The sequence below is a fragment of the Dendrobates tinctorius genome, unplaced genomic scaffold (assembly GCF_039654945.1).
Source record: "Dendrobates tinctorius isolate UK_male_01 unplaced genomic scaffold, ASM3965494v1 ptg000115l, whole genome shotgun sequence".
NCBI lineage: Eukaryota > Metazoa > Chordata > Amphibia > Anura > Dendrobatidae > Dendrobates > Dendrobates tinctorius.
The window spans coordinates 415499-432436 of record NW_027361783.1 but is presented as its reverse complement, the minus strand read 5'-3'; the positions used below and the strand labels follow the sequence as shown (position 1 = coordinate 432436).

Here is a 16938-nt window from a genome sequence, read left to right as displayed (position 1 = left end):
GTATATATTAGTACTGTTTGGGTGTTACCAGTGTGTAGGAGTGTGAGCACACTTCTTCAATGCTTTACAAATTACAATATTGTGTACTCTTCAGGTATGGTTCCCTATGTAGAAGCATTTGATGTCCTGCTGAGTGGACCCTTGGAGCAGTATCTCAAAAACAGCAAGATTCTTGGTGGAGATGTAGAAACTCATGTAAGTCTGATTTTTTATTGGGTTCAACTTCATTTGCAGTATGAATTAGAAATGTGCTTTTACCCTGTTATTAGGTGAATTTTGTTTTGTTACTACATGGCTGTCATTTATTGCTCATAGAAGTTGCCAATTTTTATTATAATTATATTACGTTCATCCACTACAACCTGCAGATTGAGTAGTTGCATACTATCTATCTACTGTTAGCACAGCAGCTTTCAAGATAGAAAATGGTGAATATATCATTTATAATACTGAAATTGACAAAATGCATTAGAAATGTTGATTTGATGTATTATAGGCCATCAATGTTAAAGACCTCGACAACGTTTTTAAATATAATTTTTGTGTGCGTGTATTAAAAAAAAAGGCAATGGTTTTTTTTAACAAACAACATTTCGAATTTTTACACAGGCCACTAGGGCTTTTTTAGATTTAACCTCAACATCCTGACCTCTCAGGAAGAGTTTTCAGCAGGCTCTTTATCATCAAATATAGGATTACAATGGTAGGTAATAATTTTATACACAGCTGATAACACAGAATGCACCAATAACAATAGGTGATGTCACAGTTGTCCCTTTCTCCTCTCCCTTCCCAATTATCTTTGCAAATGCTTATTAGATATTCAATACAGAAGACTAGGTGGACTAGGTAACTGTCTGTTCACTGTCTGTGTACATGTGTTGTTTCCTGCAACAACAGGAAATTTCGTTAAAAAAAAAGCACCAGTGACCAGTGTGAAATTTGCAATATTTTTAATTTTTTATACAGAGTGGGTAAAAAACATTGTCGGCATTTATTTCGTCAAAACTATATTTAGCACAAAAACCCTGATTTTTTTTTTCTGAATATAGCTCTCCTAAAGATCTAGGTAGCTAAATTAGCCAGTGCACGTCATCTACATCAGCAAATTATGCCAAATGTTTCAAGATGCAACATTACCCTGTGGACAATGTACTTTTACATTGATATTTTGCAGCTAAAATCAAGCACTTTGTAAAAACAGTGAAAAGTATCTAAACACATACAGTAGTGAATTTGCTCTCCGTTTTTCATTTATTTGCTTCAGGCAAGTTTTGGAAGCTAAACATTCCAATACATTTTTTCCTCTGTTATTTCACTTCTATATACATATCGTAATGCATCATAACTATGTTATGTAAGTTTAATATTGTTACAACCCTCAGGCCCAATGTCCACTGACGTGCAGAGTCCGTCATGGCAGGAGGTAACTTCCAGCAACATGACGGACTCTGCATGTCATGGCTTTGAACTGCCACTGCGTGTTAACACGCAGTGACAGTTCAGTGCCGACAGCTGTCTATGACAACTGACAGGCACGGCAAGGGGTGCAGGGACTCTTGCAGTCAGTTCCTGCACCCCAAGCTCTGTGATTGGTCAGTCAATCTGACTGACCAAACACAGCAGCGATCGGTCAGGAGGGGCTAAAATGTCAGCATCTCCTGCCCGATGATCAGTGCTGGGAGCTCAGCGCTGCAGTGGCTGAGCATCCTGCACTGACAGCTGGGAGCGGCACTCCCGCCTCCCCCCCGCTGTTATCCCTTTCACTGCTGCGATCGAGCGCGATCGCAGCGTTCAGGGGGGAGGCAGAGGATAGGGGGCTCCCTCTGCCTCAGATCGGCATCCCCGCGATGTAATCGCGGGCCCGACCTGTGCTATGATGACCCGGAGGTTGTCATGACACCTCTGGGTCATACAGCTACGGAGAGCTGGTGAGACCATCTCAGCAGCTCTCAGCATAGGCATATTACATTACAATGCTGGAGCATTGCAATGTAATATACCGAAAGTGAAAGTCCCATTATGTGACAAAGTAAAAAAAAACATTTTTTAAACATATATGTAAAAAAAATATTAAAAAATAATAAAAATAATTTAAAAAATTCCCTAAAAAATCCCCTAAAAATACACATTTTTATGTAAAAAAAAATAAAATAAACAAAAAAAATACACGTTTGCTATCGCCATGTCCGAAAAAATCCGATCTATAAAAATGTCACCCTAGTTAACCCTTCAGTGAACGCCATTAAAAAAAAACACAAAAAAGTTGCAAATTATACTTTTTCCAAGCAGTATCATCATACCGCTTGGAAAAAGTGCAATAACACGCGATCAAAAAGACGGATATAAATAAACATGGTACCGCTAAAAACGTCATCTTGTCCCACAAAAAACAAGCCACCATACAGCGCGCCATCAGTGAAAAAATAAAAAAGTTATAGCTCGCAGAATAAAGTGATGCAAAAATAATTATTTTTCTATAAAAGTTTATATTGTGTAAAAAACGCCAAAACATAAAAAAGAGATATAAATGAGGTATCGCTGTAATCGTAGTGACCCAAAGAATAAAGCTGCCATACTAATTTTACCACACGTGGAATGGAGAAAAAAGAATTCCTTAATTGCTGGTTTTTGTTCATTCTGACTCCACAAAAATCAGAATAGAAAGCGATCAAAAAATGTTATGTACCCGAAAATGCTATCAATAAAAACATCAACTCGTCCCACAAAAATCAAGCCTGCACATGAATCTGTCGGCCGGAATATGGAAAAATTACAGCTCATTAAAAATCATTTTTGTTGAAAAAAATATGATTTTTTTATTTTCACGGCTCTACGTTATAAACTCCTGTGAAGCACTGGGGGGTTCAAAGTGCTCACCACATATCTAGATAAGTTCCTTGGGGGGGTCTAATTTCCAAAATGGGGTCACTTGTGGGGAGTTTCTACTGTTTAGGCACATCAAGGGCTCTGCAAACGCAACAAGACGCCCGCAGACCATTCCATCAAAGTCTGCATTCCAAATCGGCGCTCCTTCCCTTCTGAGCTCTCCCATGCGCCCAAACAGTGGATCCACCCCACATATGGGGTATCAGCGTACTCAGGACAAATTGCACAACAACTTTTGGGGTCCTTTTACCCTTGGGATAATAAAAATTGGGAATGAAAAGATCATTTTTGTGGAAAAAATATGATTTTTTAATTTTACGGCTCTGCGTTATAACCTTCTGTGAAGTACTTGGGGGTTCAAAGTGCTCACCACACATCTAGATAAGTTCCTTGGGGGGGCCTAGTTTCCAAAATGGGGTCACTTATGGGGGGGTTTCCACTGTTTAGGTACATCAGGGGCTCTCCAAACGCGACATGGCGTCCGATCTTGTTTCCAGCCAATTTGACATTCAAAATCTAAAATGATGGTCCTTCCGTTCTGAGCACTGCCATGCGCCTAAAGATTGGTCTTAATCCACACATGGGATATCGGTGTACTCAGGAGAAATTGCACAACAAATATTGTGGTTTATTTTCTCCTGATACCCTTGACAAAATAAAAGAAATTGTGTCTGAAGAAAAATTTTGGGGGAAAAAAGTTAAATGTTCATTTTTTCCTTCCACATTGCTTCAATTCTTTTGAAGTACCTAAAGGGTTAATAAACTTATTGAATGTGGTTTTGAACACCTCGAGGGGTGCAGTTTTTAGAATGGTGTCACTTTTGGGTATTTCCTGTCATATTGACCCCTCAAAGTGACTTCCAATGTGAGGTGGTCCCTAAAAAAATGGTTTTGTAAATTTTGTTGTAAAAATGAGAAATCGCTGGTCAACTTTTAACCCTCATAACTTCCTAACAAAAAAAAAATTTGGTTCCAAAATTGTGCTGATGTAAAGTAGACATGTGGAAAATGTTATTTAGTAACTATTTTTTGTGACATATCTCTATGATTTAAGGGCATAAAAATTAAAAGTTTGAAAATTGCAAAATCTTAAAAATTTTCGCCATATTTCCATTGTTTTCATAAAAAAACGCAAGTCATATCGAAGAAATTTTACCACTAACATGAAGTACAATATGTCACGAAAAAACAGTGTCAGAATCAGCGGGATCCGTTGACGCGTTCCAGAGTTATAAGCAGATAAAGTGACAGTGGTCCGATTTCAAAATTTAGGCCTGGTCCTTAACCTACAAAATGGCTTGGTCGTTAAGGGGTTAAAAGGGTTGTCCTCTCTTAGGCTACAAGTCAGCAGTCGTTCTAGTAGAAGCAATTTACATATGACACAGGACATAATCTGGGTGGCTGCATTGGGGGCTGTCATGATTCTTCGGTGTAGGGAGTGGTAGGTCATGTGACCTCATGTATGCGATTTACACACTTCAGACCACATTCCAACTAGACTATGTCAGGTCTTGCTCCATACACTTGCATCGAGCGAGGCAGCACCCATTTAGTCACCGGAGACAGCATATATGCAAATCACGTACTTGCGGTCTCAAGCCCACTGCTCCTGGTGTCGGAGAATCCTCATAGCAAGTAGTACGCGCGTTGTGAGGATTCACAAGTCTGCAGTCACACAGAGTGCAGTCACATAGAGCCAAACAGACACTGTCCTGCTGTCCTGTGTTGTATGCAAATAGCTAGTTTCTACTAGAAGCACTGTATAAGGTATGTAATTGGATTTTTATATAACTAGGCTTTATGCATCAGAACAGTATGGAGGTACAGTAAAGACCCCATGCACTTGAATAGACCACAATTAAGACTCTCTACTCAGAATGTCTAAGGGTGCTATCACGTTGCATTTAAGCACCCGTTCAGTGTCCCTGTCGGGGTTTACATGCGAACCCCCCCCTTCAAAATGGGATTCAGATGTATACACCGACCATGGACCATACAGTGGTGAAAATAAATTGAGAAAGTGTTTACATTTTCTAAGTTCCTTAGTTGAGTTGTTTTGGGGATTTGTCACTGTAAAACATGATATTTGCTATTTTGACACTTTTGATTACATTTATCTTTTTCTTATTGTACAGTGATACCAGTTTGCTAATTGTTCCCACAATTGTTTTAGATAAGCAAAAATTACGGTATTTTAATTTACCTAAGATTAGTAAAGTTGACGTACAATTAAGAGCGCTCATTCGTCAGACTGTTGTGTAGGAACATCACATTGTGCAAAACCTTTGTCCTCCGCAGGATTTCTTCACCTTATTTATCTTCTCAATACTTTTATCTAATTATTGGAGCTTCTCGTTTTTCTATCGCAACACCGTAGCAGGAAATTTGCCTTGCTTGTAAAATATATAATTGGCGGCAGCTACACCGAATTCTAAACACGATCCTTTCTTGTGGTACCGCCACTTACAGTAAATGCTGCAATGGTAGTACAGACGCAGTCACCATCTGTTATTAGAGAATCATAACTCCAACAGCCTCTCCATCTGTTACCATACAAATAGCTGTGTCAGGTATCACAAAAATGACGCATGTGCTTTATTAGGAGATTAGCTCATTACTATCAGGAGATTTGGTCTCCGTACATTATGAGCAGTTATATGATAAATGAATACGTTTAATACAGTTTTGTATTAAATCTGTCAACAGATGGACCAGTTAGGGTCCGCTTACAAGGACCGATAGGACCGCGGTCATTTAAATGCCTGATTTCACAGGCAGTCCAAAGTAAACGATGTACACTGAGCGATCTGCAACAGATCACTCACGGTTCTCGGCGGTACTCGCCCTGTTTACACTGGATGATGCACCACCGAGTATGATAATCTGCACTGCACAAAAGAACATTTCACCTGATGGATGAACGTTTTGATCATTCATCTGGTGATCCGGAACCTGGTTACACCTCTATATATAAAAGTGAATGTATGTATTTATGTGTGTGTGTATCACCAACCAATCACGAAGCATCTTTCATTTTACCAGAGCTGTTCAAAGGAAGCTGAGCTGTGATTGGTTGCTATAAGCAACAGTTTTCATTGCAACCAATCTCTAAGCATCTCTCATTTCACCAGAGCTGGTTAAAAGTAGCTGAGCTGTGATTGGTTGCTATGAGCAAGTTTTCTCACTTGACAACACTTCAGCAGACACTGACATGGTGGGAGAAATCTAGCATTCCTAGGAACATAAGCTCCCAGCCATTGTCTGCCCCCCTGAAAGGAGCAGAGAGCACATGACAGAAATGAATCCCCCCCTCCCTGCCCATATCCCCATCACACATCCTCTATCCCATAGGCACATCTTCCCTCTTAAAGAGATCATTGGTATGGAAGTCAGAGCAAATCCATCCAGGGCTTTGGTTTAGACCCCAGGCCTCTCTTAAAGGGATCCCTGGTATGGAAGTTAGGACCGTTCCACTCAGCTCTGTGGTTCTGACCTCAGGGTCTCTTAAAGGGATCATTGGTATGAAAGTTAGGGCAAATCCACTCTGCGCTCTGGTTCTGATCCCAGTCTCTCTTAAAGGGATCCCTGGTATGGAAGTGAGGTCAAATACACTCTGCGCTTTGATAGTGACCCCAGGCCTCTCTTAAAAGGATCTCAGGTATGGAAGTTAGGGTAAATCCCTCAGCGCTCTGATTCTCACCCCAGGCTTCTATTAAAGGGATCATTGGTATGGAAGTCAGGACAAATCCACTCAGCGCTCTGGTTCTAACCCCAGGCCTCTCTTAAAGGGTTCCCTGGTATGGAAGATAGGACCGTTCCACTCAGCGCTCTGGTTCTGACCCCAGGCTGATGGGATGATGTGGGATATTAGGGGTAGTAGTCCGGTGGCTCTGGCTGATGGGATGATGTGGGATATTAGGGGTAGTAGTCCGGTGGCTCTGAATGATGGAATGATGTGGGATATTACTGGTAGTAGTCCGGCAGCTCTGGCTGACGGGATGATGTGGGATATTAGGGGGAGTAGTCCAGTGGCTCTGGCTGACGGGATGATGTGGGATATTAGGGGTTGTACTGCGGTGGCTTTGACAGGATGATGTGGGATATTAGGGGTAGTAGTCCGGTGGCTCTGGCTGACGGGACGATGTGGGATATTAGGGGTAGTAGTCCGGTAGCTCTGGCTGATGGGATGATGTGGGATATTAGAGGTAGTAGTCCGGTGGCTCTGACGATATGATGTGGGATATTAGTGGTAGTAGTCCAGTGGCTCTGGCTGACGGGACAATGTGGGATATTAGGGGTACTACTCCGGTGGCTTTGACAGGATGATGTGGGATATTAGGGGTAGTAGTCCGGTAGCTCTGGCTGACGGGATGAGGTGGGATATAAGGGGGAGTAGTCCGGTGGCTCTGGCTGACGGGATGATGTGGGATATTAGTGGCAGTTGTCTGGTGGCCCTGGCTGAAGGGATGATGTGGGGTATTAGGGGTAGTACTCCAGTGGCTTTGACAGGATGATGTGGGATATTAGGGGTAGTAGTCCGGTGGCTCTGGCTGACGGGACGATGTGGGATATTAGGGGTAGTAGTCCGGTGGCTCTGGCTGACGGGACGATGTAGGATATTAGGGGTAGTAGTCCGGTAGCTCTGGCTGATGGGATGATGTGGGATATTAGAGGTAGTAGTCCGGTGGCTCTGACGATATGATGTGGGATATTAGTGGTAGTAGTGCAGTGGCTCTGGCTGACGGGACAATGTGGGATGTTAGGGGTACTACTCCGGTGGCTTTGACAGGATGATGTGGGATATTAGGGGTAGTAGTCCAGTAGCTCTGGCTGACGGGATGAGGTGGGATATTAGGGGGAGTAGTCCGGTGGCTCTGGCTGACGGGATGATGTGGGATATTAGTGGCAGTTGTCTGGTGGCCCTAGCTGAAGGGATGATGTGGGATATTAGAGGTAGTACTCCAGTGGCTTTGACAGGATGATGTGGGATATTAGGGGTAGTAGTCCGGTAGCTCTGGCTGATGGGATGATGTGGGATATTAGAGGTAGTAGTCCGGTGGCTCTGACGGGATGATGTGGGATATTAGGGGTAGTAGTCCGGTGGCTCTGACGGGATGATGTGGGATATTAGGGGTAGTAGTCGGTGGCTCTGGCTGACGGGATGATGTGGGATATTAGGGGTAGTAGTCCGTTGGCTCTGGCTGACGGGATGATGTGGCATATTATAATGAATGTGACTATGCGCAGTGGGCGGGGCTCTACACTCAGGTTTATATATAGAGATATAATCATTATAATTTGTTATAACTAACCGTAGTTAGATACTATGCCCGGGCAGCGCCGGGCTCTTCAGCTAGTATCAAGGTAATCATGAAACAAATGTTTTTAACTCTTTAGTGACAAAGCCAATATTGACTTTAGTGAACAGGCCAAAATTTTGAAATCTAACCAGTGTCTCTTCATGTGGTAATAACTCTGGAACGCTTAAGGCTACAATCACATGTTGCGTTTTGTTTTTTTGCTGCATTTTTTTAATGCAAATTAAAAGCTGCGTTTTACAGTATCCGCAAAAGCTATGAGATTTGAGAACTCTCATGTACACACATTGTATTTTTTTCTGACTGAATTAGAAAACTGCTGCGTTTTTGAAAACTGAAGCATGTTACTTCTTTCAACCATTTTGCAGTGTTTTTTTCTCAACACATAGAAGTTAATGAGTAAGAACAAAAATGAAGCAAAAACGCAAGTATCGGGTTTTGCTGCGTTTTTGGAGCAGAAAACGACAGACACTAAACCCCATCGGCATGAAAAACGCCACAAAAACGCAACATGTGGACATAGCCTCAATGTATCACAGTGATTCTGAGAATGTGTGCTTTATGTTAGTGGTAAAATAAATGTTATTTTAGCCCTAAATTTGTAATTTTCAAAATGGATAATAGTAGAAAGCAGACCCCATAATTTGTAATGCAATTTCTCCCAAACACGTTGATATCCCATTTGTCGTCCATAACTTTTGTTTGGACACATGGCAGTTCTCGGAAAGGAAAGAGCACTATTTGATTTTGGAATGTAAATTTGTCTGGAATAGATGGCAGAGCCCTTAACAAGCCAAAACAGTAGAAACCCCCCGAGAGTGACCCCCTTTTTGGAAACTAGACCCCTCAAAGAATACATCTATTGGTTTACTGAGCATTTTTAACCTACAGGTGTTTCACAAAACTTTATAACATTTAGAAGTGAAAACAAAAAAATAATTTTTTTCTTCTAAAATACTGTTTAGCACCAAATTTATAATTTACACAAGGAATAATAGGAGAAAATGGATCCCATAATTTATAATACAATTTTTACAGAACATGGCTGTCCCCAATGTGGTTGCACACTACTGTCTGAGCTCATAACAGGGATCGGATGGGAAGGAGCGCTTTCAGCGCTGAAATCTCATCTCTCAAGATCTTGGTGCCGAGATTTCCATCTGCGTATGTGCTGCCCCCAGCAGCCATTTTCCCGGAGTCGACCGCACAGGAAACCATGGAACTGCCGGGGCTCTGGCCTTTCACAAAGTTGGCAGAGCCCCGGCAGCGCCGGACATCCCCATAGCTCTGCTGGGCACCCGCAGCATCGGAGAAACCCGCAGCACTGCCGGACACCCCCGCAGCACCGGAGACACCTGCAGCAGCACCGGGCAGTAGCGCCGGACACCTGCAGCAGCACCAGACACCACAGCAGCACCAGACACCCGCAATGGTGCGTTGCACATCGGAACACCCCCTTATCCCAGCCTGCGGCCTGCAGCATCACCCCACTCCTGCCTCCTCCAGCTGGGACCCCGCTTCAGCGCAGCCACCACCCCTGGTAAGCAATAAGATGCATGGATTATAAGAAGCACCACCATTTTATTTTTTTTTTAAAAATCCTATTTTTCTGCTCAAAATTTTGGGTGCGTCTTATAATCCGAAAAATACACTGTAAGTATTTACTCCATTGCTGATTTTGTAAGTTTGCCCACTGACAAAGACATGAACTGTCTATAATTTTAAGGGTAGCTTAATTTTAACATTGAGAGGTTGAATATCAAAAATAAAATCCAGAAAATCACATTGTATAAATTATATAAATTTATTTGCATTTTGTAGTGAGAAATAAATATTTGATTCCCTACCACCCATTAAGAGTTCTGGCTCCTACAGACCAGTTAGACACTCCTAATCAACTCATTACCCGCATTAAAGACAGCTGTCTTACATAGTCACCTTTATAAAGGACTCCTGTCCACAGACTGAATTAATCAATCAGACTCTAACCACTACAACATGGGCAAGACCAAAGAGCTTTATAAGGATGTCAGGGACAAGATCGTAGACCTGCACAAAGCTGGAATGGGCTACAAAACCATAAGTAAGACGCTGGGTGAGAAGGAGACCAACTGTTGGTGCAATAGTAAGAAAATGGAAGAAATACAAAATGACTGTCAATCAACATCGATCTAGGGCACCATGCAATATCTCACATCGTGGGGTATTCTTGATCATGAGGAAGGTGAGAGATGAGCCTAAAACTACATGGGGGGAACTTGTTAATGATCTCAAGGCAGCTGGGACCACAGTCACCAAGAAAACCATTGGCAACACATTATGCTGTCAAGGTGTAAAATCCTGCAGTGCCCGCAAGGTCCCCCTGCTCAAGAAGGCACATGTGCAGGGCCGTTTTAAGTCTGCCAATGAATACCTGGAAGATTCTGTGGGTGATTGGGAGAAGGTGCTGTGGTCAGATGAGACAAAAATTGAGGTCTTTGGCATTAATGCAACTCGCTGTGTTTGGAGGAAGAGAAATGCTGCCTATGACCCAAAGAACACCGTCCCCACTGTCAAGCATGGAGGTGGAAACATTATGTTTTGGGGGTGTCTCTCTGCTAAGGGCAAATGACTATTTCACTGCATGAGTGGGAGAATGGATAGAGCCATGTACCGTAAGATCCTGAGTGACAACCTCCTTCCCTTCCCTCCGCCTGGACATTAATATTGGGTCGTGACTGGGTCTTCCAGCAAGACAATGACCCGAAACATACAGCGAAGGCAACAAAGGAGTGGCTTAAAAAGAAGCACATTAAGTTCATCGAGTGGCCTAGCCAGTCTCCAGACCTTAATCCCATAGAAAACTTATGGAGGGAGTTGAAGCTTCGAGTTGCCAAGCGACAGCCTCAAAATCTTAATGATTTAGAGATGATCTGCAAAGAGGAGTGGACCAAAATTCTTCCTGACATGTGTGGAGCCTCCAAACACATGACATCATCATATGGTCAGTCCAGAATTGTTTAAAGGCATAGTAATCTTTATGTATGTAAACTTTTGACTTTGCAATAAGTAATAAAAATGCCTTAATACATTCTCTCTCATTACTCTGGCATTTGGTAAATATTAGTAATTATTAATAATTACGGTAATCCTAATTGACCTAAAACAGGAAAGGTTTATTTTGATTTCATGTGAGATATTGAGAAAAATATGTAGATGTGTCTTTTCATATAGTGTATGTAAACTTCTGATTTCAACAGTATATTTACTTCATGCAGCAGCAAGTGATGTAGGTGCTGCTATTCCCGGTTGGATTGTGTGACATTGTTGTCACTGACCTACTGGAGCCTTTTTTTATTTTGTGAGATTGGATGTCTGCTTTGATGGATTATTGGTAATCTGCAGCTGATCAGCGACCATTGATTTGCTGCAGCGGTCATATAACGCAGTGATGTCACATGACTCACTGGGAATAGCAGCGCTCACATTGCTGGAATGGTGCCATGGCAGGAGGTGAGTATAGATTGTTTTTATTCTCTATGGTTCCTTGAAGCTATTAAGCAGGGATTATCCAGTAGTGGACAACACTTGTAATGCATATGGGGGTATGAGCTAGTCTGGGAATTCTCTTTAGTCACCCTTATCTGTTCTTCTTTATCTTCTGTCAGTCCCACATGTTATTTTCTGTGTAATATTGGGAAGTGAACAGATAATGAATGTTATCTTCTGTAGTCTGCAGTCTTCTCCAAGATTCGATGGCAGGCATTACACTTGTGTGGCCAACAGTTATTCTTCCAGATCCTTCTGATACTCATGCTGAGCATAGATGTTTTTCAATAGGGAGACATAAATACAGTTGTGGCCAAAAGTATTGACACCCCTGCAATTCTGTCAGATAATACTCAGTTTCTTCCTGAAAATGATTGCAAACACAAATTCTTTGGTATTTTTATCTTCATTTAATTTGTCTTAAATGAAAAAACAAAAGAGAATGAAGCAAAAAGCAAAACATTGATCATTTCACACAAAACTCCAAAAATGGGCCAGACAAAAGTATTGGCACCCTCAGCCTAATACTTGGTTGCACAACCTTTAGCCAAAATAACTGCGACCAACCACTTCCGGTAACCATCAATGAGTTTCTTACAATGCTCTGCTGGAATTGTAGACCATGCTTCTTTGGCAAACTGCTCCAGGTCCCTGATATTTGAAGGTTGCCTTTTCCAAACTGCCATTTTTAGATCTCTCCACAGGTGTTCTATGGGATTCAGGTCTGGACTCATTGCTGGCCACCTTAGAAGTCTCCAGTGCTTTCTCTCAAACCATTTTCTAGTGCTTTTTGAAGTGTGTTTTGGGTCATTGTCCTGCTGGAAGACCCATGACCTCTGAGGGAGACCCAGCTTTCTCACACTGGTCCCTACATTATGCTGCAAACTTTGTTGGTAGTCTTCAGACTTCATAATGCCATGCACACGGTCAAGCAGTCCAGTGCCAGAGGCAGCAAAGCAACCCCAAAACATCAGGGAACCTCTGCCATGTTTTACTGTAGGGACCGTGTTCTTTTCTTTGAATGCCTCTTTTTTTTCTCCTGTAAACTCTATGTTGATGCCTTTGCCCAAAAAGCTCTACTTTTGTCTCATCTGACAAGAGAACATTCTTCCAAAACGTTTTAGGCGTTTTCAGGTAAGTTTTGGCAAACTCCAGCCTGGCTTTTTTATGTCTCGGGGTAAGAAGTGGGGTCTTCCTGGGTCTCCTACCATACAGTCCCTTTTCATTCAGACGCCGACAGATAGTACGGGTTGACACTGTTGTACCCTCGGACTACAGGGCAGCTTGAACTTGTTTGGATGTTAGTCGAGGTTCTTTATCCAACATCCGCACAATCTTGCGTTGAAATCTCTTATCAATTTTTCTTTTCCATCCACATCTAGGGAGGTTAGCCACAGTGCCATGGGCTTTAAACTTCTTGATGACATTGCGCACGGTAGACACAGGAACATTCAGGTCTTTGGAGATGGACTTGTAGCCTTGAGATTGCCCATGCTTCCTCACAATTTGGTTTCTCAAGTCCTCAGACAGTTCTTTGGTCTTCTTTCTTTTCTCCATGCTCAATGTGGTACACACAAGGACACAGGACAGAGGTTGAGTCAACTTTAATCCATGTCAACTGGCTGCAAGTGTGATTTAGTTATTGCCAACACCTGTTAGGTGCCACAGGTAAGTTACATTTGCTGTTAATTACCCAAATTAGAGAAGAATCCCTATGATTTTTTGAACAGTGCCAATACTTTTGTCCACCCTCTTTTTTATGTTTGGTGTGGAATTATATCCAATTTGGCGTTAGGACAATTCTTTTTGTGTTTTTTCATTTAAGACAAATTAAATGAAGATAATAAAGAATTTGTGTTTGCAATAATTTTCAGGAAGAAACTGAGTATTATCTGACAGAATTGCAGGGGTGTCAATACTTTTGGCCACAACTGTAGGTCTCTGATAGAAATCTCTGATGGTATTGTATCTACCCTGAGAACAAATTAAACAGTTGTATCCTTCTCTGTCCTGATTTCTTCTGTATCAAAGAGTTCAGAGACCTCCAAATACACATTATGGCTTATTCACACGTTCAGTATTTGGTCAGTATTTTACATCAGTGTTTTTTCAGAGAAAACCTATAATTGAAAAATCGACATCTGTGATGTGTTTTGGAGACTCTCTTGGTCTTGGCTCAGAAATACTGATGAAATAGTGTGAAACACTGATAGGCTGTGAACCAGACACTATGCAGTACTACCCTAGTGTGAACAACGCCCTATGCGGGCCTTTATTGTGCAATTGTATACCGGGAAATCACCCCCTCCAGGAATGGGTAGGTGGAGAGTGGTTGTTGATCTGGTATTTTGCACCTGTGTTGCTAACATCTTGCTTTATGGGCTGGCTGCACCCTATAGTGCATTTGTTCCAAGATCTGGGCAGGTAAGTGTTGCTGCCTTTTTGTCTGCCGTTTAAAATGAATTTTTGGAGACTTTGAGTCTTCTTTAGTGGCTTTGCTAATTAGTTCATTTTTACAGCACCATATTTTTTTTAAGGGACCACATCACATTTGAAGTCACTTTGAGGGGTCTATATGATAGAAAATACCCAAAAGTGACACCATTCTAAAAACTGCTCCCCGCAATATGCTCAAAACCACATTCAAGAAGTTTTTTTAACCCTTCAAGTGCTTCACAGGAATTTTTGGAATGTTTGAAAAAATTAACATTTAACTTTTTTTCACAAAAAATTTACTTCAGATCCAATTTGTTTTATTTTACCAAGGGTAACAGGTGAAATTGGACCCCAAAAGTTGTCCAAATTGTCCTGAGTATGCTGATACCCCATATATGCAGGTAAACCACTGTTTGGGCGCATGGCAGAGCTCGGATGATAAGGAGCGCCGTTTGACTTTTCAATGCAATATTGGCTGGAATTGAGATTGCACGCCATGACGTGTTTGGAGAGTCCCTGATGGGCCTAAATAGTGGAACCCCCCAAGTGATACCAATTTGGAAAGAAGACCCCCTTAGGAACTTATCTAGATGTGTGGCGAGCACTTTGAACTCTCAAGTGCTTCACAGAAGTTTATAATGTAGAGCCATAAATATATAAAATCATATTTTTTTCGCAAAAATGATCTTTTCACCCCAATTTTTTATTTTACCAAGGGTAACAGGAGAAATTGGACTCCAAAAGTTGTTGTGTAATTTGTCCTGAGTATGCTGAAACCCCATATGTTGGGGTAAACCACTGTTTGGGTGCATGGCAGAGCTCGGAAGGGAAGGAGCACTGTTTTACTTTTCAATGCAAAATTGGCTGGAATTGAGGTCAAGAGCCATGTCGCATTTGGGAAGTCCCTGATGTGCCTAAACAGTGGAAATCCCCTCCCAAGTGACTCCATTTTGGAAAGTAGACCCCCCTTAGGAGCTCATCTTGATGTGTGGTGAGGACTTTAAACCCCCAAGTGCTTCACAGAAGTTTATAATGTAGAGCAATAAATACATAAAATCATATTTTTTTCACAAAAATGATCTTTTCACCCCAATTTTTTATTTTACCAAGGGTAACAGGAGAAACTGGACCCCAAAAGTTGTTGTGTAATTTGTCCTGAGTATGCTGAAACCCCATATGTTGGGGTAAACCACTGTTTAGGTGCATGGGAGAGCTCGGAAGGGAAGGAGCACTGTTTTATTTTTCAATGCAAAATTGGCTGGAATTGAGGTCAAGAGCCATGTCGCATTTGGGAAGTCCCTGATGTGCCTAAACAGTGGAAATCCCTTCCCAAGTGACTCCATTTTGGAAAGTAGACCCCCCTTAGGAGCTCATCTTGATGTGTGGTGAGGACTTTAAACCCCCAAGTGCTTCACAGAAGTTTATAATGTAGAGCAATAAATATATAAAATCATATTTTTTTCACAAAAATGATCTTTTCACCCCAATTTTTTGTTTTACCAAGGGTAACAGGAGAAACTGGACCCCAAAAGTTGTTGTGTAATTTGTCCTGAGTATGCTGAAATCCCTTATGTGGGGGTAAACCACTGTTTGGGTGCATGGCAGAGCTCGGAAGGGAAGGAGCGCCGTTTTACTTTTCAATGCAAAATTGGCTGGAATTGAGATCAGGCGCCATGTCGCATTTGGAGAGCCCTTGATGTGCCTAAACAGTGGAAACCCCCAATTCTAACCCCAACCCTAACCCCAACACACCCCTAACCCTAATCCCAACCCTAGCCACAAACCTAACCCAAACACACCCCAAACCCTAATCCCAACCCTAACCCTAATCCAAACCATAACCCTACTTTTAGCCCTAACCCTAACTTTAGCCCCAACCCTAACTGTAGCCCTAACCCTCACTCTAATGGGAAAATGTAAATAAATACTTTTTTTATTTTATTATATTTCCTTAACTAAGGGAGTGATAAAGGAGGGTTTGATTTACTATTTATAGAGGGTTTTTATAGCTGTTTTTTATGCTTGGCAGCTGTCACACACTAAAAGACACTTTTTATTGCAAAAAATAGTTTTTGCATCACCACATTTTGAGAGCTATAATTGTTTCATATTTTGGCCCTCAGAGTTATGTGAGGTATTGCTTTTTTTGCGGGAAGAGTTGACGTTTTCATTGGTACCATTTTCAGGCACATTACTTTTTTTATCAATTTTATTCTGATTTTTGGGAGGCAGAATGAACAAAAACCAACAATTCATGAATTTCTTTTGGGGGGGGCGTTCATACCATTCTGTATGTCGTAAAATTGATAAAGCAGTTTTATTCTTTGGGTCAGTACGATGACAGCAATACCTTATTGATATATTTTTTATGTTTTGGCGCTTTTATACAATTAAAAACTATTTTATGTAAAAAATAATTATTTTTGCATCGGTTTATTCTGAGAGCTATGACATTTTTATTTTTCTGGTGATGGAGCTATATGGCAGCTTGTTTTTTGCAGTACAAGATCACGTTTTCATCGGTACCACGTTTATTTATATCCGTTTTTTTGATTGCGTGTTATTCCACTTTTTGTTCGGCGGTATGATGATAAAGCATTTCTTTGCCTTGTTTTTTTTTTTTAATGGTGTTCACTAAAGGGGTTAACTAGTGAGACATTTTTATAGGTCAGGTCGTTACGGACGCGGCGATGCTAAATATGTGTACTTTATTGTTTAAAATATTTATTTATTGATGGAATAAATATTGATTTTTTTATTATTTTTT

At 41.4% G+C, this 16938-nt stretch overlaps 1 protein-coding gene across 1 annotated transcript in view; it reads left to right on the top strand.

Moving 5' to 3' along the window:
* CAP2 (cyclase associated actin cytoskeleton regulatory protein 2) overlaps nucleotides 1-16938 on the top strand; it is a 203835-nt gene that overhangs the window by 68306 nt on the left and 118591 nt on the right. Inside the window, exon 3 of the mRNA XM_073589936.1 lies at nucleotides 95-195. Within this exon, the coding sequence (XP_073446037.1) occupies nucleotides 95-195 (101 nt within the window). The remainder of the gene's footprint in view (nucleotides 1-94; nucleotides 196-16938) is intronic.